Source organism: Pyxicephalus adspersus, chromosome 2, assembly GCF_032062135.1.
Source record: "Pyxicephalus adspersus chromosome 2, UCB_Pads_2.0, whole genome shotgun sequence".
Taxonomy (NCBI): domain Eukaryota; kingdom Metazoa; phylum Chordata; class Amphibia; order Anura; family Pyxicephalidae; genus Pyxicephalus; species Pyxicephalus adspersus.
In genome coordinates, this window is record NC_092859.1 from 144,422,520 (window position 1) to 144,443,984 (window position 21,465).

General features: G+C 38.6%; 1 protein-coding gene across 5 annotated transcripts in view; it reads left to right on the forward strand.

Annotated features, from left to right (window-relative positions):
* Positions 1–21,465, forward strand: part of AKAP13 (A-kinase anchoring protein 13) — a 171,135-nt gene that overhangs the window by 114,590 nt on the left and 35,080 nt on the right. For 2 of the 5 annotated variants that reach the window (XM_072402694.1, XM_072402695.1), the window contains 8 exons: positions 2,054–2,418; positions 5,580–5,633; positions 7,511–7,573; positions 8,916–9,096; positions 9,310–9,418; positions 12,683–12,802; positions 13,208–13,250; positions 13,767–13,899. In XM_072402694.1, the coding sequence (XP_072258795.1) occupies positions 2,054–2,418; positions 5,580–5,633; positions 7,511–7,573; positions 8,916–9,096; positions 9,310–9,418; positions 12,683–12,802; positions 13,208–13,250; positions 13,767–13,899 (1,068 nt within the window). The remainder of the gene's footprint in view (positions 1–2,053; positions 2,419–5,579; positions 5,634–7,510; positions 7,574–8,915; positions 9,097–9,309; positions 9,419–12,682; positions 12,803–13,207; positions 13,251–13,766; positions 13,900–21,465) is intronic. The other 3 variants (XM_072402696.1, XM_072402698.1, XM_072402697.1) reach the window with 3 other exon arrangements.

Below are 21,465 nucleotides of genomic sequence, written 5' to 3' on the forward strand. Positions count from 1 at the left end.
ATTGTATCAGAGATTGCAACAGTGTTTCACGGGAGGATGAGTATAGGGTGAGATCATTTCCTTGTCTGAGCCGCTCAGTCCTCTTCGTTTCATTAGCAGCGTGAAGACTTTTTTTTTTCCCCCTCTTTGTTTCTGTTCTTCCACAAAGAAGGCTATGTGGTGGAGAATTACATATTACTTAGTGTACAGTTACAGTCTATAACTGCAAACATCTATGCTGGAAAATACTGTTCAACTTTTGTCACGGTAGATTTGCACACCATTTCAGTTTAGTATGTGACATGCATGTGATCTGTTTACAAGATATTCATTTTTATTGCTAAATTTCTGTTTTACACAGTGTAGAGTGCAGTTTCCCAACCATGGTTCTGTGAGATCCTAGGGTTCCTCCAGAGGTTGCTAGGGGTTCCTCGAACAATGAGCAACTTGTGCCTCTTGGGCCAGTTACTACTAACACCAATGATCTTTTTGACCTGTACTGGGGTGTCATTCTTCCAATTGCCAGCAATGTAAGAAGCATTCTATCCACTGATCAACACACTTATGTACTGTGAACTGTGGATATAGTAATAATAGCAGGGGTTCCCCAAGAAACATGAAAGCTATTTTAAAGGTTTTTCTATGTTTAAAGTGCCAAAAAAAGTGACTATCTTGAATTAGTTTGAATAGACTAACTTGAAATGTTGACATTTATAGATCAAGGTATAAATGTTCTACACAACACCGTACAGATGTGAATTAAAGTCAAACTCTTTCTAGTAATGAATAACGTAGGAAAGGGTCAAAAAGTTTTTTTGGATTTCTTTTGCATTTTGTGACTTCATTGGGGAGGTTTTCCTTTACTTTTTATTAATTTGAGACTGGAAATTGTGGGGTAATTGATATAGTAAAACAAATGAATAAAAAATTGCTGAAGTTCCTACCTTTCATGGGGGGAGGGGGGGGACATGTACTGTTTGAGGTTTTTTACCACTTCTTATGTTCATCTGACCTTCTGTTTGGGGTCTTGGTGAGGGGTGTGATAATAGATAACCCTATAAAACCTTCTGTGCAATCCATCCTTTAGCGAACAGACTGAAGCCCTAAGAAGAGGGTACGGGGCATGCCATTTAAAAACTGTATTCTGGCCAGTAGCCAGATGCTAAAAAAATCAATAAATTCATGGTATTCCAAAAATGTGATGTTACTCAAAATATATTTGGTTGTACAAGAATGGAAAGGGTTTAAACATTGTTATTCCTGGTGAAAACATATTCAATGGGACAGACAATGGTGGTGGGGACAGAGGAAGCAGCAAGAATGTTATAGAGGTTCCAGAAATATTTACATTGCTGTTGTGAGATTTCCTGACTAAAGTTGCAGCAACGCTATGAGAGAGATGGAGGTTGCCATCTTAAATTTAGGTATTCTAGGTTTGTGGCTGCAGTGATGCTCATCTTTCTTTCCAAATTGCTCAACTGGAATTGGTATTTAGATTGGGTTTTCTTACCCTGCATCCAGATGAGCCACTAACGTATTCTAATCAGAGGATCAGAATAACAGTCTGGTAACTTAAATTCAGAAGATGGTCAGTAGTGGCTGTTCCCATAGATCTCTCATGGCAGGTATCCTTTACATTAGGATTTGTACTGCTTCACGTGATCTCTAATTTTGAGAAGACCAAAAGGTCAGCTTGGGTCTAGAGTTGCTGAAGTACGTATATCGCATGAAATGCATTACTTGTATAATATTCATTCATTACTTATTGTAAGACAAAGTTTTTGCTGTCACATCATTGAGGATTTGCCATTATATTTTCCATTGTGCACTTTTTTAATTGCAATAAAAGTTCAAGTGAAAAAACTTTCATCCCCCTCCCGCACACAAATATCCATCTTTGCCGATTATAGAGTTTTTTTTTTTTTTTAACAGTCTTTCAACTGTTTTGCCTCTCTAACTTTTTGAATAAGTTTCTGTTGAATCTTACATTTTTAACTTGAATGTTTTCTTGTTATCTTTAAGGACTTTATACTGAGAGGTTCACTGACAAATGTTTTTCATGTTTTTATTCCAGCTTGAAGAGGAACAGTCTTTATGTGATGTTTCCAGTTTAGGCTCCGATGATAATACTTCTCTAGAAAGAAACTCTTCCCATGGCAGTGACATTTCTATTCCCCGTACTTTAAGCATGAAGAAGCCGAGCGACCGGCACAGTATGGACAGTAGCTGTAGCAGCACAGTGGCTGCATCAGTAGAGGAGAGGGAATGCGAGAACACGGGAGTGTCTGAGATGGAAGGCGAGGAGATGGACAACATCACAGAAGTGTCACCTCACATCACTCGCTCCAAGAGCTCTATACGATCTGTTTCTCCACCCAGGAGGCACAGCTGGGAGCCGTGGAAACACACCCCAAATGACAGTGAAATTAGCCGTAGGAGGTAAGAAGATTATATGGAACGTTATGTAGAAGCCTATGAAAACTTTGATGCTAATTTGTTATATTTTTAATAATGTTTAATTACAAATTACTTCCTATGAAAGGGTACATTTATCTACCTTATTATCTGCTTGTACAAATAGGACTGTAAACTTGATGCGGGGCAAGTGGAGGGCCTGAATATATATGTTATACACGATTATGGGTTGAAAGGTGCAACAGTAGTCAAATTTATCCTAATGCAAAACTACTAAATACCACAAGCAAAACAAATGCCTGAAAAATGTTAGGCCCTAACAACCTCAACAAGCCTCACTTAACGGTTGGTCCCCCAAGACAAATCTCACTTGATGGTTGACCCCCCCCCAAGACAAATCTCACTTGATGGTTAGCCCCCCAGGACAAATCTCACTTAACAGTTTGCCCTCCAGGACAAATCTCACTTGACCGTGGTCCCCCAGGACAAATTTCACTAGTCCGTGGTCCCCCAGGACAAATTTTCTATTACGGTGGGCCCCCCAGGACAAATCTCCCTTTACAGTGGGGCCCCCAGGACAAATCTCACGTGACCATTGCCTCCCAAGGACAAATCCCACTTGACTGAGACCTTTCTTGATGCTCCCTGGTGACATACCTAACTGAACAAACAGTTACCCACCTGTTCTTGCACTGACCGTATGCTGTGCTTTGTGCTTGCCCTTCCCTAATAATATTAATTCAGCAAAAATGCTCTTGACATATTAAGTGATTAGCTAGTTAATGGGGAAGGCAGGCACAGGAGCAAGTACAGATGAAAGAAGGAGGTAGCAGCAAATATTGACAGTTGCCTTTGGCTGAGTGGCAAACCTAGCTCTGGCACCCATAAGAACTTGCCCCAGGGCCATGGCACACACTTTGGGAACCAATGAGCTACAAACAATGACATTGCATTGCTAATTGCAGTGTCTACAATACTTTGCTCATTGCCCTAACCATAATAAATAAATCCCATGACTGTGATATACAGTAGTTAAGAAGTTTGAAATCTGGAGGTTCATGCTTTCTTTTCTGTGCAGATGAAGATTTTTCCTCAAGGCTACATTTTATTAAAATTATTTGAAACCTTTAGAGTTTGCTGTTTAGTTCACTTGGAAATGAAACCAGGAGTTTGGTCCTCTTTTCTTTTCTTCATTTTTAAATAAAGTACAAAATTTTGTAGACAAAACACTTGCAAACATAGTAATTAAGCAGCTAGATAATACGGTGTAGTATATTTGTAGAGTGTTTATCTGTTGGGCTGTAATCAGAAATGTTTTATGAGGGTATTTAATGTGTAAAGTTGTTGCTACTTCCTCAACTGGTTATCTGTATGGCAGACTGAAATCTTCATTTTTGCTGAGCAACTGTTAAAATGCATAAATTAATGGTTTCATATTCGCTTCAGTTGACTCCCAAACTCGCATTGAGGAAAAACACTAAACAATCACGAGAGTCCACGTTGCACGTGTAATGATAGCTGATCTCATGTGCTACATAGGAAATCCCCAAATGGGAACACTATACAGTAGCATTCTGTGATAGCATTACCTTGTATTTATTTGAATCTGATTGTACTCCCCCTCACACACTCATATATATAGACTGGTAGGGTGTTTGATCTTTTTTTTAAAAAATACCCTTTATATCCGATCTCAAAAATTACATTGAACAAATTAAAGCTGAGATTTTTTAATCACATATTAAAAAAAAAGTTAAGTTCTATCCACCGCATGACTGTCATCAGTTCAATCATGGTTCAATAAAGGAGCCCTCCTAGCTGTGTTAAAGCTCTTTTACCAACCCTCGCCAGAGGCAATAATATATTGTAAATCAATTGTTTGCATATTTAAACTTTACAGTTGTTATTTTTGCCATTTCCAAATCTTTAAAGTTTTAAATTGCCTCAAAGTTTTGCTGTGGTTCAGATGTTTCAAATACTGATAGTGGACAGCAAATTATTACCGGTACTCATTATTATTCAAGTTGTAAAGTTGTAGGAGCTTTCCCTTTACTGATCTACGTACAGAAATAATATTTTTATACAGGGCAGATGCTCACAGATGTATCAATTGAAGGATGGGATGCTGCTGATGTTGGGAGTATTAATGCCATCCAGTGCTTTATTAGCATTAGCAAAATTGACCATAATTTCTTTACTACTTCTCTCTTTTTAATACTTATACCACTTGCCTATTATGACCAAATTCTGGTCTTTTTACCAGGCATTTCCATATGGTTTATGACAATATAAGGGAGGTTTTATGGGTGCCAATGAACGAGTGTAATTGCAATCACTACCTAGAGCAGCACTTTGCCCCCAAGTTATGGTGTTGATGCGGTTTTTAACAAAAGCGTCAACATCCAGGGGTCCATTTGCAAGTAGAATACATCTAATTAGTGTTGCCTTATTATAAATAAGTTAACAGATAACAAAACATGGTATACTATAGTATTTCAACATTATAATTAATGTAATATGCTACCCCTATGCAGTGATCAGTCTTCATAAGGCAGTATTGTATTACAGATCAGCCAGTCATCTGGCTTCTGTTCTGGTATTTATGACATTGCTTCAATTAGTTTTTTTTGGCAGAGATTTATGCAATGTCTCCCCTAAGAACTTCTCAATGTTCCTATGTAGCTGGGTTCAATCTGATGAACGGTTTGTTCTCGATGAAATAGCCCCATGTAAACATATAAGTGCTTGTATAGACAGCTCCGGATACACCGAGGAGTGCTGTAAGGCCTAAATCCTAATGAGGTCTTTGGACGTAGCAATTAGCACTAATATAGAACAGATAGGGCCAGATGACTCCTGCATCAGTTGATTTAAACAGTTTTGAGCGTTGCTTTTATGTACTTGGAAATAATCCAAGGAGTGAGAACAATTGTCTTGTATTGTTGTACTCAAGGATGTTAGCTAGATGGAAACTACGGTATTGGGCTGTGCTATTGAGTGTGTTTTCTACAGTCCTTAGTTTTGTATAGTGTGGACGATGCAAATCATAATCTCCCTTATACTCATTGTTTTGTTTGGTGCCCACAGCCCATCTTTCAGCTTCTGAGCCTTTTCCCTACCCTTGCTTGCTCCCATTATTTCACTTTCCTGAACAGTGCTGATCCATCTTAATGATTCATTTTCAGTTCATTTCGAATGCTGGGGGATGTTGTAAGGAAGCCAACTGCTCATAAAAGAAGGTATCAAAAAAACAATCTGTCTCTTTATGTGTGTACTAACACTTTCTAAAGATCCATTTTGCCCCTATCTATTAGGAAGATATGAGGATAATGTAATTCCACAACTTCACTTGACATAGGCGTTGTGAATGCACATCCGTAGGACTTATTTCACTCTATCATTTGTTGTTCAGTCTTTAACTAAACTTCTAAAGTTTTGTCTATTGGTAAATTTATATACGGCACAACATTCACAGTAACTATTGGCTTGATAATGGCACTGCACTGCTTCTGTATGGTTTGTCTTACTTTAATCCACATTCCAAATTTTAAATGAGACTATAACTTTGTATTAATGCAATCTTTCAGCTCTCTTACTAACCGCAATATTACATGTAGTGCCCAACTACTTAGCATACCTTGATGGAATGAATCATTGCAACAATATCTCTTTCTCTAAAAAATCTTCAATCAAATAAACACAAAACATAAATATGAACTAGATAAAGTTTTATTTTACCAAGTTAAATAGTATTTTTTTTTAATCTATCTTTTCCTGTCCTGGCCACAGCTCTTAATATCACATTTGTCACCAACTTGAATCTATGGTATTACTGTGATGATTATTTACTATAATGACCACTTCTTGATGCCAAATCTACTAACTTTAGGGCAATAGTCTCTTGCAGAAGCTTCCATTCTTTTGGGAGCACTTGTGAAAGTTGCCTAGATGCCCTCATTTCCTATTGTTGGCCCTTACATCACTATTTAAACAGTCCCAACTACCTGAAAGGTACTAGTCCTTAATCATGGGGTCACTCCAACTCCAGCCAACTGGTGCCCAACAACAGCCTTGTGTTGGAGCTAGTTCTGTGCTGAGCAGCTAGTCAGTACCCATATCTCATGCAGAAGCTGGTCCATGGGCAGCAAGCATTGCTTGAACCTCTATAGACCCTGGTACTGGTATTTAGTGGATATAAAGTGACAGTTTAGGTACCCTTACCCAGATACCTTACCCAGGCTGAAAATATAAAACTAATATTATGTATGGCTTGCAATGACTCCCACAGCTTCTCAGTTATCTTTTTGAATACTAAATTACTTTAATGTTGAATTAAATCATGCTGGATTCTTCACTATGACTGCCCATTACACAAACATTGCCCATCTTCCTTCCCTATCTATCCATGCATGGTCTGAGTCCTTTTCACTGAATACCAGGTGCCATGTTGGTTTTGTTTCTATGTTTTACACTTAACGTGTGCTGACGTAAACATTCATAGTTCCTAATGTATACCTCTGCTAATATAATCTGGCTTAGTTTTCTAATACTGAGTTTTCTGAAGTTTGCCATACATCTGCATTTTACCTGCTTCATGAGGGTTTTACATTTCCATAGACTTATAGGAATGCAAATCCAGTTTGAACTGAACACAAGTCCATCAGCACAAACCCTTATGGTAGCACTACCCTATACCAACAATTATGTCCCCAAAAATGAGGTTTGTTACCCCTATAACAATATAATTTTCTAGTGCAGGCGAAATACATGTCTGTAAAAAACTAATATCTTTAACAAAAAATCATTGCTGCATATTAAGTCCTGCATTGTACATTTAAAATGGGTTTACCTAGTCAGACCCTCAAATTGTTAAATGGATATTTTCCAAAATGCATGCTAACATACACTAACACCAGATTCAGAGTAGCTTATTTTGGCAATTTGATGCCATTCATATTGGCATTCGTATTTGTTTGTATTATGTCCCTTTTTAGTTTTCACTTTGCTTCAGGAATCCTTTGTCAATAAATAACAATTAACTGATCTTTAGCTGTGTTTCCATACATAATTTGTTAACATGTGACATTTCTCCTCTTTTTCTGGTTGCTGTTGCCAGTATGAGCTGGTGTCTCTCAACTGTTCAGTTAACTTCTGTGGGTGGTGAAATGAATTGTAGAAGGTATAGTATCTGCAGGCTAACATCATAACCTGCGTCAGACACTCTTTCCATGTGCTTTCGGTGAACGCTGTTGCTTTGCTACTGTGTATAGCCTGTTACTCACACAATGGATGGCAATTGTGTGGGTTCAGAAAGAAAGTCGCGTATTCGTTCAGAAAGATTTAAATACACCACTGAGGTACATATGGCCTCTTGTCTAAAAATTCAAAGCTGACATAACATGTCAGTGATCAAATTTAATATTCCTCAAGCAACCTTTTTGAATTAAAGCGTATTATTGGTTCACCCCATCATGTTGTGCTATACGCAGATAGCTGATGCACTTTATTAGTGTACTGTGTTGCTCTGTAATGGTGTTACTTGTCCTACAGTATATTGTTAGCAAAATGTGTACTTGTGGTACTGTGCCTGCCTATGCGTTTCCAAAAATGTTGCTTATTGCCGTTGGTAATAGTGCAGCTTTGTTGTTTATGTGCTTTGTATGTGAACCTGGAATTAATGTTTAGTATACCATTGTAACTTGTTAGTAATCAATTCACGTTTCTTTTTTACTCTATTACTGGTTCATTACCTTTTGCATTGACCACTTAGTCAGTATGCATTCAATTCATTTCCATATGGTGCTTTGAGGTTTATTTTACTGATCTATCAGATTTCCAAAGTGAATATATTATATTAAAATGTAATATTGTTAATTGTTTACATTTAAATAGGATTTAATGCCATAGTAAGATTGCTAATGCAAACATTTTTATATATGTTGGCCATTTTAAAGCAGTTACTTTATAAGTACACAACCATTAACAATGGAAATTTGAACCCCATCCTCATTCAACCCACCACTGAATAACTCTAAATTTCATCTAGGCATTTGTGCTGTAGAGGTGGTTGGCCTGCTAACTTCCATTCTTTACTAGTATTTTCTGCTGGACACTTAGGCTGAGCCTGGAAAAATACAATCCAGTATGTTCATTGGGTCTAGTGGCTTCCATTCATCCAATGTCCAACGTATCTTTATATTGGTTTTCAAAACTCTGATTTAGTTAGATAAGGTAAACTGACTTTATGTTTAATGTAATTAGAGTTTTGGGTTATATGTGTAGTTCAAAAGTGGACTTCTTACCTACTTTGTAATATGTTGGTCTGCTTTTCCTACAACATTCATTGCAACTTTGAGCACCCATTCAGTGTTGGTGAATACCAAGTGTTCCTCTTGTAACTAACCTGCCTGCACAATGATAGTATTGCTAATACCAAATAAACACAACTAAGCTTCATGGCAGCTTTATAACAAAGCATCTGTCTTCATGTTGTAAATCTCATTCTCTGGTCTCTGTTTTAGTTACAGTTTGGAGGGTCTTGCTGGGAAAACTGCCACCAGTCACGAGTCTTCATCTGTTGTCTCTGGCACCCTAACTGCGCCATCAGCTTATGAGGGAGAAGCTCGCAGTGGCTCTTTGCTTTCTTTAACGGAGGATAAACCAGAGTCTGATCAGAGGAAGAGCACAGCTTCACACAATGAGGTATGATATGAATAAAATGTTTTATGCTCTTGACTTTTGGCAAGGAATACTCGGTTTCCTTGGATTGGAACTGCTTACCAATGAAAGGCGGGCAATAGAGGCTTGTTGTGGGAAAAACTAGAACTTTCCTATTCTGTTGCTAATAATCTGTGCACAAATAATTGGGAAAATCGTTTGGCTTGTATAGATTAACAATCAGTTTTTCTTTTACAGGACCGTGAAAAGACCCGCTCCCGTGGGTTTGTTTACTCCAACTCAGGATTTGCTCCTCACTTGACAAAATCCATGTCACTAACCACTATCAGCAATCCCCTGGTGGAAAGTGAGTGCTTCCGTGTGTCCTCTACATGTCCTGAAATGTTACTTTTAACCATCCTATCTTATTTTCAGGGGTAAATAAGATTGTTTCACAAAGCTGGTATTTGCTGTAATAAACAGACACCAGAGAACTTGGAACGAGAAGCCTTTGCTAATTGCTAGATTTTACTAGACCGACCCATGCAGATCAATTAACACTGAATGCTATGCCTACTAACCTACCCATCTGAGGCATCCAACATGCAAGGTTGGGTTTGTTCTAAAGATACAGTAGACATCTGTTCATCTCAAGCATGTTAAATTTCTTTTCCTCTGACTTTTTTCTTCCAACACTCTCATCCTCTGAAGCGTGAATGTCACATTTGTTCTCAAATTCCTCCTTCTCTGGGGAACTCCTCTGCTTTTAATATGGTAAATTTAATGTAAGTTTTGTACATCCCTGTACAGACCTTAGGCCAGATCTACAATATTACACTTATTATATTCAGGGTTTTTTCTTACAAATAATTTGACTTGCAAAATAGTTAACCACAAGGAGTAAATTGTACAAGTCCATGGCTCTTGGTGAACATCTTCTTATTCAAGCAGTGCATTTTGGGTTTGAGGGGTTTATACAATGCTTAACATGTTTTTTTTTTTTTTTTTCTTCTATTTAGCTTAAAGTTAGAATGATATGAAAATGTGCATGGATCATACAGTAACAGTTTTAAAGCATAAATGCACCTTAAGGGAGCATATTAGAGCTCATCCCTGACCAAAAATGACACTGCAGTTTTTGCAGCATCAAGAAATCTACTTAACTTCCTTGGTCTAAACCAGTGGTCCCCAACCTTTTTGGACCCATGGACCACTAAATTTACCGGCTCCAGACTGTGCATGTGCAGGGAGCCAGGTGTCACTCAAAGGAGAATCAATCCATATGGGGACAAGGTCCACAGCTGTGGCCGGAGCGCTCCCGCCCCCCCACCGGCAGGCCCTTCACCAGTTGTTCACCAGTTGGATACTGCTGGTCTAGACCACAGATTGTAATCTCCAAATATTCTTCTACTTGCTTGAATGCATTGCCTATGCATTGCCTAAAGGGATCTGACCATAGAGATGTCTTGTCCCTCATTCAAGCAAGATAAAGAATTGATGAAACCCTACAATATCCCCAGGCAGAGAATGGAAACTTCCCTGGTTGTCAGATGTACAACTTGATACCCATACAGTGCAATATGTAGTGTGTACCAATACAGTTCAATTTTAGTGGGGAGATTTTGTGTGTTCCCTAAAGCTACGTACACACGTCAGATTTTTATCGCCCGATAATCGGCATCGGCCATTTATTGGGCGAAAATCTGCCGTGTGTACAGTCGTTGTCGTCCATCGTCCGAAAGACCGTCCTGCCGGATCCACGGACGATGGACGACAACCGATCCTAATGAAAGGGAAGGGGAGAGCGCGCAGCAGGGTGCCGCTCCGTCGCTCTCCCCCTCCCCTCTCCATAGAGCATGAACGGTGCTGTATGTACAGCACCGTTCATGCATCGTGTACTCCCTTGTCGTTGGAAATCATGAAAGATCCTTTCCAACGACAAAAATTGCATGTGTGTACGCAGCTTTAGATTGCCCTTATTCTCTCCAGCAGACCTGTGATACTGCCATCCTGGTTATAGAGTACCATTTCACTTGTCCTGACCCTTAGTCTTCATAACTAAAGTCTTATCAAGAAGTATGTGACATTTGCAGGTGGTGAATCAGTTCCTGTGTAAACACATACCCCAGAAAGAGTCATCTGCACTGAATATTTGGCAAACATCACATTCCCCTAGAATAAGTATACAAATTGCAAAAAGTCCCTATCTGTCTGTTTCTGGTCAATGACACAAAATATTTATATAAAAGCATCAACACAACATCCAAGTAGTAACATCCAAAAAAGAAAAACCATGCTTTTGTGAAACATTTAAATCAAAAAGGAAAGTTGATTTTCTCTTCACCTTTGAAGTAGAATTAAACCTTCTTATTCTTTACATTCAAAGAGAATGCCATTTTGGCCTCTGTTTAGATTCTGCACATGTGATCAGCTATGACAGCAGACATTTGAAGCCTGTAAGATGTTAGGAGCTGACCTATGAATACCTGCAATCATGCCAGTTAATACTGGAGACATATCTTAAAAATAATTGTTTTGGGAAACAGTTAAAAGCTGGATTTAATTCCGCATTAAAGATGGAAAGGGTTGGATCGAAGAGAACCTAAGCAAAGAAATCTGTTTCAAATCAAAATTTTAAGACCCCTTGTCTTCAAGGCTTTGAAATAATTTTCCCACGGCTTCGCAGCCAACAAGTAGCAGAAGTGTATCTGTGTTTGCTGAAATGAGCCATTGATTCCTGGATTCCCACCTGCAATCTGCATTTTCCTGCATCATTTTGTGCTTTGAACAGATTCATTGTCCTGTGTGAACATAAAAACTGCCCTTCCCATCAAAATCTAAAAATCATTCAAGAATAAACAACGAACGTAAACTTCTTTTGGCCAACATGAATAAATGCATTGAACAGATGTGAAGTAGCAACATTAAAATCTCTGCACATGTTTTACATGCATTAAAAAGTGTAGGTGTGATTGTGTAAACTATCCCGAAATTTTTTTGTTCACCCATTTGATTCAAGTTATAAATTAATCTTTTAGGGACAAATAGCTAATTGCAATATAGTTTTAATTGGTTTAGCAATATAGTTTTTTTGGATTTATGGTCACAAATTGGATTTATAGGAGAAATTACCTTTAATTTGCATATTGTATATAGGTCAGTGTGCAACTTTACTCTTTCACTACCTTTTTGTGATCTTTAGCATCTCATTTTAAAAGTAATGGTGCCCAGCTGGAGGCTGCATGGGCTAACATGAAGTGAGGGTACAAATGCTGCAAATTGCAGTTAATGCTGCAGTGTTTCTGTAATTAAGCAGATATGGCTTTTACTAGAAGTACAGCAACCCTTTCAAGAATTATTTCATGTAATTTATCCCATTGTGTGATATGATGTTCACATGCCTAATATATAGTACTGAGGCAAATCCATGTATACTAGATACATGATCCTTTATTCTTTTCTTTTTTGGCCCCTTCATCTGAAGTTGTGGATAGATCCAGATGAAGGATGATGTTCTTACAGTTGACATACATGTATTAACCATCTGCACCCTGCTTCTGCCTCTCTGTCTGTTTTCTCTTTCTCATTTGTATTTGCATGCTCTAATGTCTGCCGTTAACCCACTTCTCAGCCCAGACCCGGATACGACCAAAGAGGCGAATCTCCTTCTCCTTCAACATTTCTCCGCTTATTCCTAAGTCTAAGCATGTCTTTACTGTTGGTTCCTCGTCCAGTGATGACGAGTCAGATAGTAAGTAAAACGCTGCCACAACAGAGCACTGTATGTCCATCACTATGATGTCCTTGCTGACATTCACAGCTTTACTTGCTTTGCTTGCTTATGTCCAAGTACATGTTTTGCTTTCTTTGGGAAGGTTGTGGGCCTTTGTCAACTGTCTTGTGTGATTGTGACAACAAATGATGGTTTGGTAATTCTTATAGTAATTCCTGCTTATTCGGGTAGGTATGTGTGTGTCAATTCAATCTCTCATGTTGTAGATGTGATCCTCTTACAGGTCAAACAAAACCACTGTAAATGCAAGCAAAGTAGATCCCCCAATAGTGGTGAAGTTCCCTTAATGTTTTACACACTATATAATAATCATTTTAGTTTGAGGTTTGCTTGCGTCCTAAGACCATTTCTTTTACATTTCAGGTTCACAGTCCTTAAATATCCCCAGAAATTCTCTTTCTCAAAGGTAAGTGTCATGGTCAAATAAAAGCTGATATTGGTTATGAATCATGCTGAACAAACATTTTACTCCGAATTAATAAAACATTGGCAGTTTGTCTTTGACCACTAAATATGCCGATTCACGTGTTCTGTGTTTACTTATGTGTCCCTTTTTTAGATATAGTAATGATTTCCTAGGTCATTCGTGATTTTTAAATATTATTTTATCATACTGATAAATATAGAAAATAAACAAATAATAGTCTATTAGGTGATCTGTAGGCATATCTGTGGTTAAAGCGTAATAAACCTGTGTTACTCCCCTGTCCCCATTTCCTAGCAGGGTGCATAAATCTGTATGTGTAGGCTTGCACAGCCAGTGGCACGGAAATTTCTTCAACTATTTATTAATTTATTAGAATGTATTCTCACCCCACTTTGTCAGATGTGATGTTGAGAAGCTGCCAGTGTTTTAGGTTACTTTTACTGTTCAGGACACTTGAGATATCTCAATATATAAATTTGCTGTCCTCCCTTCCAGCATACCAGAGGAGAGCTGTGATGTCTTGCCTTTAAGTCCTTCTCAAAAAGAACTAGAATTGAAAGGTGGGACCAAAGTGAGCCGCACATTCAGCTATCTCAGGCATAAAATGTCTGGAGGCAAGAAAACCAAGGTAAGTGTTTGGTGACACTAAAACTTTTACATTTTGTCCTGGGTATATGAGCCTAAGTCTGCCTAATTAAACTTAATGTTGTACTTTATAAGTTTATCAGATATTTATTCTGTAATCGCAGTAGGGTTCATATTTTATAAAAAAGGGAAATGTTTTTTGGTTTTGTGCAAATGAACTTTTTTTAATAAATGTTATCTGTGTGTGTGTAATATATTTACACATAAGTTTAGCCAAAACCTTTCTTTGCGGTTACAGTACGGACATATTCAAAACCCTTATTGGGCTTTTGCCATCTGAAGCCTTATTCAAGAGAAGGGAAAAAAAACGTTTTATCCAGGTTTTGTTTATAAGCCATAGCATGCTTGCTGTACTGTATATTGTATAATGCATTGCCTATTTGAGTGGACATCAAACACATTACAGTGCAAGAAAAACATGTCTCTAGTTGCAGGTGTTATTGTGTGTACTCTGCAACACTTCCTTCAGTAAGGTGTGTTGGAATGCAACAAGATGTTTTACTCTGTGTTGTGCTAATGTGCATGGCAGTCTGTTCTGCACCGCGCAAGTACAAACGGGATTCTTATTAGTAGGAGGAAGGCTAGAAGCTCCATTAGATTTGTATTTCTGTCTTGTGTCCCTGGTGGAGATTTCCCCCTCTTATCACAGTGATAATGGTATAGGAAAGGGAAAATAATTAAATGTTAAAACCATTAGCCAAATCTACAGGTGAATCCACACTTAATGTGATTACTTTGTCATTACAATAATAAATCACACTAAAATGATATATACATTTAATAGCATTACCTACAATGTTTGTAGAATGAGTACTTCTAGGGGTTTTTGAAATGCATTAAACTTTAACATAAACTTAGGTAAATACTTTGTATACATTTTTCTCACATCTAATGTTTTTAAGTAAAAGCCCTTTTTAGGGCTGCATCACACTTGCTGATGTGTCATGGGATTTTGCTTAAATTCTGGTCCAAAACATAATTTCATAACTGCAGCTGTTCAACACATGGTTCACTCTTTGGAATGCCAGTCCAGAATGGGAATGATCATACTGCCCATAGCAGCCATAGCTGACTTAAAAGCATTTTGCAAAGATCTTCTAACAGGTTATTAAAAGCATAATAATAACTTCCTATCAAGGGATGGGATATATAAAGCAGTGGGAGAACAGTTAGCCCTTAACAGTGATTATCAGGGACAAACTGTAATTGCTCAGTTCATATGGGAAAGGTGAGGTTGCAGTGCAGTTACCACCAGTGGCTGACATATCCAACAGTGGGTCTCTGTGCAGAACTGACTTGAGCCCCCTTTGATTGAAGAGGGTAAGGAACCCTCTTGAAGCAGCAAACTTTGGCCACCTTATGGCTGCCCCTTCCTCACTACCATTAACCAAGCCTGTGGTTAAGATGCTACATGTAGTGTCTCACCCACAGCAATCCATGTAGATAAAATGGGAGGTGGTTGTAAGTTGTTGAGTTCCAGCCCCTGCCAAACAACCCAACGCTGGTTCACCAAGAACTAACAGAGACTGGTAATAGGATGGCAATGTGTCAACCGCCAGGAGCTGCCCCTGAACTTCTGTCGCCAACGTCTGTCTGAACCCACCCCTATTCAACATCATTATCTAGTACCTGTTTGGGGTGAACTATACGTTGTCCTGTGTTACATAGATCTGAAATATTTATGCTTTCTGATAAACCTAAGCATATTTAGCTCCAATGTCATGCACTGTATATGCAGACAAGCTGGACGGGGTCTTGTGATTTCTCTCACAATATGTTTTATATTATTATTGACATTTGTGGTTGTGTCAAGGCACATGGTGCAGCACTAATATTGTTAGACAGGAGTACAGCATCATATTACCTCCCACGCCTTCACAAACATTGTTAGAGGAATATGGAAGGATGTTGAGTATGGACATGTTGTTGTGTTTGTTTGATCTTGCCACAGATGGTGATTATGCAAGCCGAGCCAGTTCTCTTTTTGTATATAATAGCACAAGAAGCTTTCCTCCGGCTGCAGAGTTTAAAAACAATTTTACAGAGTAGAAGGGGAAAAAAGCCTTTGGTTTGATTTAACATATTCGGACACTTGCTTAATTTACAGGAGCTGTTGTGAAAAACTGGCATACAGGACACCCATTTATGTTAGGGGAAACATGGCTATATTTCTTTTTGGTTTGTTTTTCCAGTCTTAAAAATGAATGTATATTGATAACTGGCCTTGGTTAATATATGGAGTTATTGGTGCTTGAGTAAATGTGCAACAGTGTTCAAAAATTTACTGTGACTGTTGGAAGCACACCTTCTATTGTTTTAGTTTGCTCTGATCATTGTCATCCTTGGGCGTGTTCAGACCTAGGGGCTGCTGCAGCTCATATGGGTTTCCTTATTTACCTGTAAGCTGTGTTGGGGCAACTTATTCATTTAAATTCCCCACAGCATTTCCAAACAATAGACCTGCATTGTTTTCCAAAGCCCTTTTAGCTGGGTGCACTGCGCGGCACTTTTCAGTAACCACCCGGCTGTTTATTGGTTGTTAATAAAAATTTGGTTCACAATACAGAATCCGCCACCCGCCCTACAGCTTCTTCCCACCCAAATTAAAAAAAAAAGAGGACAGAGAGAACACTAGACCTGTGCTATGTTTAAGAGTTCATTCCAATGCATTGTAGTTCTTTGCCATCCAGTGCAGCACTGTTCATTGGAGACAATGTATTGTGAGGCTTTTCAGATCAAGTGGCATTGCACCAACATGGTGTGCTGTGCACTGCAGTAACATATTCATTGCCACAGTTCACATACAGGTAGTCCCCGGGTTAAGGACATCCGACATATGGATGACTCCTAGATACGAACGGGGCTTCGAACGAGGCTTCCCTGCTTGCTCTTGTGCAGGGCGGAGGCTTGGAGGGGGCGGTTTGCATGACTTGCAAAATAAATCTTTTGCTAAACACAACTGAGACTGAGCTCTTCAAGCTCTTGAAACTCTTTAATGACCAAGACAAACTCTGCATTTGTTTCTTTTCCCATATCAAAGCACAGCTTGCTCCAGAAGATAATAAATGTCTGGGCTCCATAAAGATTTTTTTTTTTTTTTGCTTTGTTTGTGATTAGCTCACAGTGAGGTTTTTTTTATACAGTAACTGACACCACACTGCCTAATAATATGCTGAGACAAACATCTGTCCTAATTGCATTTATTAAAATAATGTACCTGTTCTGACTTACATACAAATTCAACTTAAGAATAAACCCACAGTCCCTATCTCGTATGTAACCCGGGGACTACATTTATATGAACAAGTCCTTTGTTGTGGAGCTTTTTTGTCAGTCCATATGGACCAAGACAGACCTACAGGAGCAGCCACAATTGCACATTTACTTGCCTGGTGTATTGTAATAAGCATTGGTAAAGTGCAACCAAGTTAGTCAGCTGATTCATTAAAAAAAAAACAAAGTCCCTCCTACGTGGTCAATATCTCAATGATTATTAAGCAGCTAAGCAGAGTTATTGTAACTAATCTGACTCATTATTGGGTGGATAAACGGCAAATATTCTTATTAAAGTAGAACTCCAGTCTTTCCTTATGTCTTGCACAGTTGTACTGGCTCCTCTGTTGTACTGAAATAGCTTTCTCCGATTACACTGCCCGCTGTGAGCTTCTCACGATATGTATTAGAAGCTGCAGTAAGTTGAATAAAGCCCACATAATTTCCTGGCTGGAATATGTCTGGCATCATGTTGTCCTTTGCTCCCCAGTCATGCTGTCCCTGGCCTATCCCTAATTTTTGTGAAGCATCCTGCAAACTCCTCTCATTAGCCATAGTCTGTATGCAATGCCACAGAAGCACAATGACCACATAATGATGTCAAAAATCCTAAATAAGGTAATGAAAAAGTTGTTTTTTGTTTTGTGTTTTTGTAGACTTAGAACCAGGGAAGGCAAACTATAGACAGGCTACACCTCATCTTTAAAAGCGTTAATAATAATATAGATGTAAAAATATAGTCACATAAAATTTAATTTGTGTCTATGCAATAACAACTCAACATACATCAAAAAGCACTGCAAATGTACGTCAAAAGCAAACTACATACACTAGCCCTTGTATATGCCCAAGCAAATGGTACTAAGTTGCATCCTTTACAAATGTTTTTGCACCTTTTGATTTTTGGACACCATTTGATTTGTTATGGCTAAACATGACCTCATCCCAATCCTGTCCAATCACAGCTCTGCCCATGTGTACTGCCCGTGCAGTATTCACGCCATGCCTGTGCAAAATCCCTGCTCACATAGTGTTAATGTTTTGTCCCCCGTGCAGAATAAAAAAGAAATTCCTACAGGTGTGAGCTGAACCTAAATGTTTTCTAGACCTCTTCACACAACCGCAGGTGAAGTGGAAATAAAGATACACATACAGGGACTGAAAGATTAAGGATGTTTAGCCTTCCTTTATACAACTGGAATAAGGGAAAAGAGCCTCAAGGTTTATTTTTTCCTTTAGCCTTGTTAATCCACAATGACAGGAAGTTTGACAGATGAGCTTTGGGAGGATTTGCTTTTGTCTATGAGTATGCTGTGCCATGTCAGATGTGATTTGCTCTGTTTAGCTTTCAGAATGCATCGACCTGCAAATGCAAGACAGATATACACAACCCTTCACGCTTAATAGTCATTTAGGGGAAACTACGCCGTACTGCAGTATTTTCAATGCACATTTGTGTGTTATATTATTTATATAGTAAAATAATTGGCTGGTAGACCTTAAATTTTAGTCATCTTAAAAAAACAAGGAGCTATTTAGTTGCCTGTAAAGATGGCATTCCGACTCCTAAGATATTGGGGAATTCTTCCCATTGACAGCCAATGCAAATGGGTTTTTCCCATTGATTATAGCAAGAGTTCACGGACACCTAAAAATTTATTTTAAGGGTTCCTCAGGGGTGAAATGGATATGAAAGGCTGACCTACTATATATTAAGTTTAATATTGGTAGTTCATGCACAGATCTGTGGGTGCTGCCTCTAATTTAATTTGTATATTGGGGTAAAATGTTCTTAAGTTTTGGATAGGAGTACAGGAAGGGTTAAAGGCAGTGGTACTACAGTTCACCCAAAAGTGTTGAACATCATTGCAACAAATGGGACTGGTTGGCAGCATTTGAAGGCAGTATGTATTTGAAAAGCTCCATACAGTGTCCCAGCGTGTTTTTTCTTTTTTTATTTAACCACTTCCATGGTCACGAAGAAGAAAACTTCCCAATCACATTAGCAAGCATTTGGTAAATTGGTTTAAAATGTTCTGAATTATCCCTTGCCCAAGATCCCCTGTGAGAAATAATCGAACCACAGCAGAATCATTCAGCAGTGTTTTAGCAGGAGTTGATGGATTTATCCCAGTGTGTTAAGGCACATTGGCATTGGGCAGCCCATTCTTTTTTTAAGTCTACACACTATAATGTACAAAAAATAGGTCCTCTGTATTGTTAACTCTACTCAAAGTTTAGCTATTCTCTTCTGTATGCTGTGTGCTGTAGAGCACTTCACAGCTCCCTGTATGTGCAGTGTTCTCCCCTGCCCCATTTAGCTGGGTGTACCACCTGGCCCTTTACAGTAACCACCCAGCTGCTTTTGGATGGGTCTTGAAGAGTTGGGTCACAATACAGGGCCTGCCACCTGCCTACAATTTCTTCCCACCCAGCCTAAAAATAAATCTGTGTTGAACACTAATGTGTATATGATGCAATTAACAAAAATAACCAATATATCACAACACACAATTACAGTGCATTGTGCATTTTAATCCAGAATATGATATGGACAAAGGTTTAAAGCGCTGGGAGTGAACTAGTTAATCTAAATGTATCTTACATATATATCCAAACATCTATTAAAAGCTTGTAGTTTCCTTTTATCGCCCCAGGGAGCATTCAAGCTCCAACTGAAATGACTCATATGTTCTAGTTCCATTACTTTCCGGTTTATATTTCTAACCCAAGGGATGATCCTGGCTGTCTAAGAAGACAGTAGGCAGTAGAGACTTTGAAACCAGTGGACGACTACAATTTCTCAGCAGTGCCTGTTTTATGGAATGGGACAGGCGACAGAATGTTTCCGTTGATCTTGCAGAATCTACTACAGACTTGTCGGATTGGTGAAAAGGAACACCTTTTGTCCTGCAATCCTACTTTTGAGATTGAAAAAAAAAAATAAAATAGCTAAAAAATGAGAGTATCTGTGTCAAGCAATAAGAAGCCATGGTTTGGTAGCTCAAAAGGCAAGGTAGAGCTGGCTCTCTACCCCATTGTTCTCAACCAGGGTTGTATGGAACTCCAAGATTCCTCCAGAGGTTGTTAAGGGTTCCTAGAACAAGGAGCAATTTGTACTTCCTAGGTCAGTTTAAAGGACACCAATCATCTGGAAGTAAAATTCTTCCCACTGTCCAAAAGGCTAATATACTGTAAGCTGTGGATTTACTAATTATAGAACAGTGCTTAACCCAGAATTTTTTTTAAGCTGGGTGGGAAGAAATTTAAGTCAGACGGAAGCCCCTGAATGGTGACCCAACTCATCAGTAACCACCCAAAAACAGCTCGATGAATGCTGAAAAGCTGGGGAAAACACTGTAAAAGGGGTTCCCTAAGACCTGAAAGTTCTTTTCAATGGTCCCCCATATTAAAAAGCTTGGAACTGATCTACACATTATGCTGGATATACATAATGTAGTGCAGTGTTTACCCCAGCCCCTTTTTAGCCAGGTGCACCACCAAGCAATTTTCAGTTACCTCCTGGCTGTTTTTGGGTGGTTACTGAAGAGTTGGGTCAAAATACAGGGGCTGCCACCCGCCTAGATTTTTTCCCATCCAGCCTTGAAATATTTCTCGGTTAAACACTAGTGTTTTGGAAGTTTTAACCAGCTTTAATTTGCTTTGTTTGGGTAGTTTGGACTAGGAACCAGAGTGTTGTAGATCAGGGATTTTCTTTTTGGAAATTGTAATTAATTTTTAATACTTTTTTTGTAAAACAATAAAACACTTTGGTACAAATAATGGACCTAAAATTGGGGATAAAGGGTAACAGAGAGAAACATGAAGCAAGACCCCACATAGTCATGGTGGGCAACTGATGAAACATGGATAACATGGACATACATTGTCTATATCTTAAAGCCATATCAAAACGTATCTCAATTATAGAAAAAGATAACACAAATATTCAATAAAGTGATGAAATACTAGTGAGCTTAGTACCCAGGACCAAAACCAATGAAGGAGGAGAAAGTATAGGAGAGAGACAGCGAATGTAGATAGAAAGGTCTCTAGACTATAAATTTTAAATCATCATAAGTGAGAAGTAGGTGTCCCAGTCCTCCCATGTTCTCTCAAATTTTTCTAAATTAGCATTTGATATTGTCGTGAGGTATTCCAATAAATGGACTTACTTGATATGTTTTATTTAGGTCTTCCATGGAGGAAGGGAGGGTGGATTAGGGCTTTTTATAGTGTATGTCCCCTCCCCTTTAGATAGCCAGGATCTTTTTAA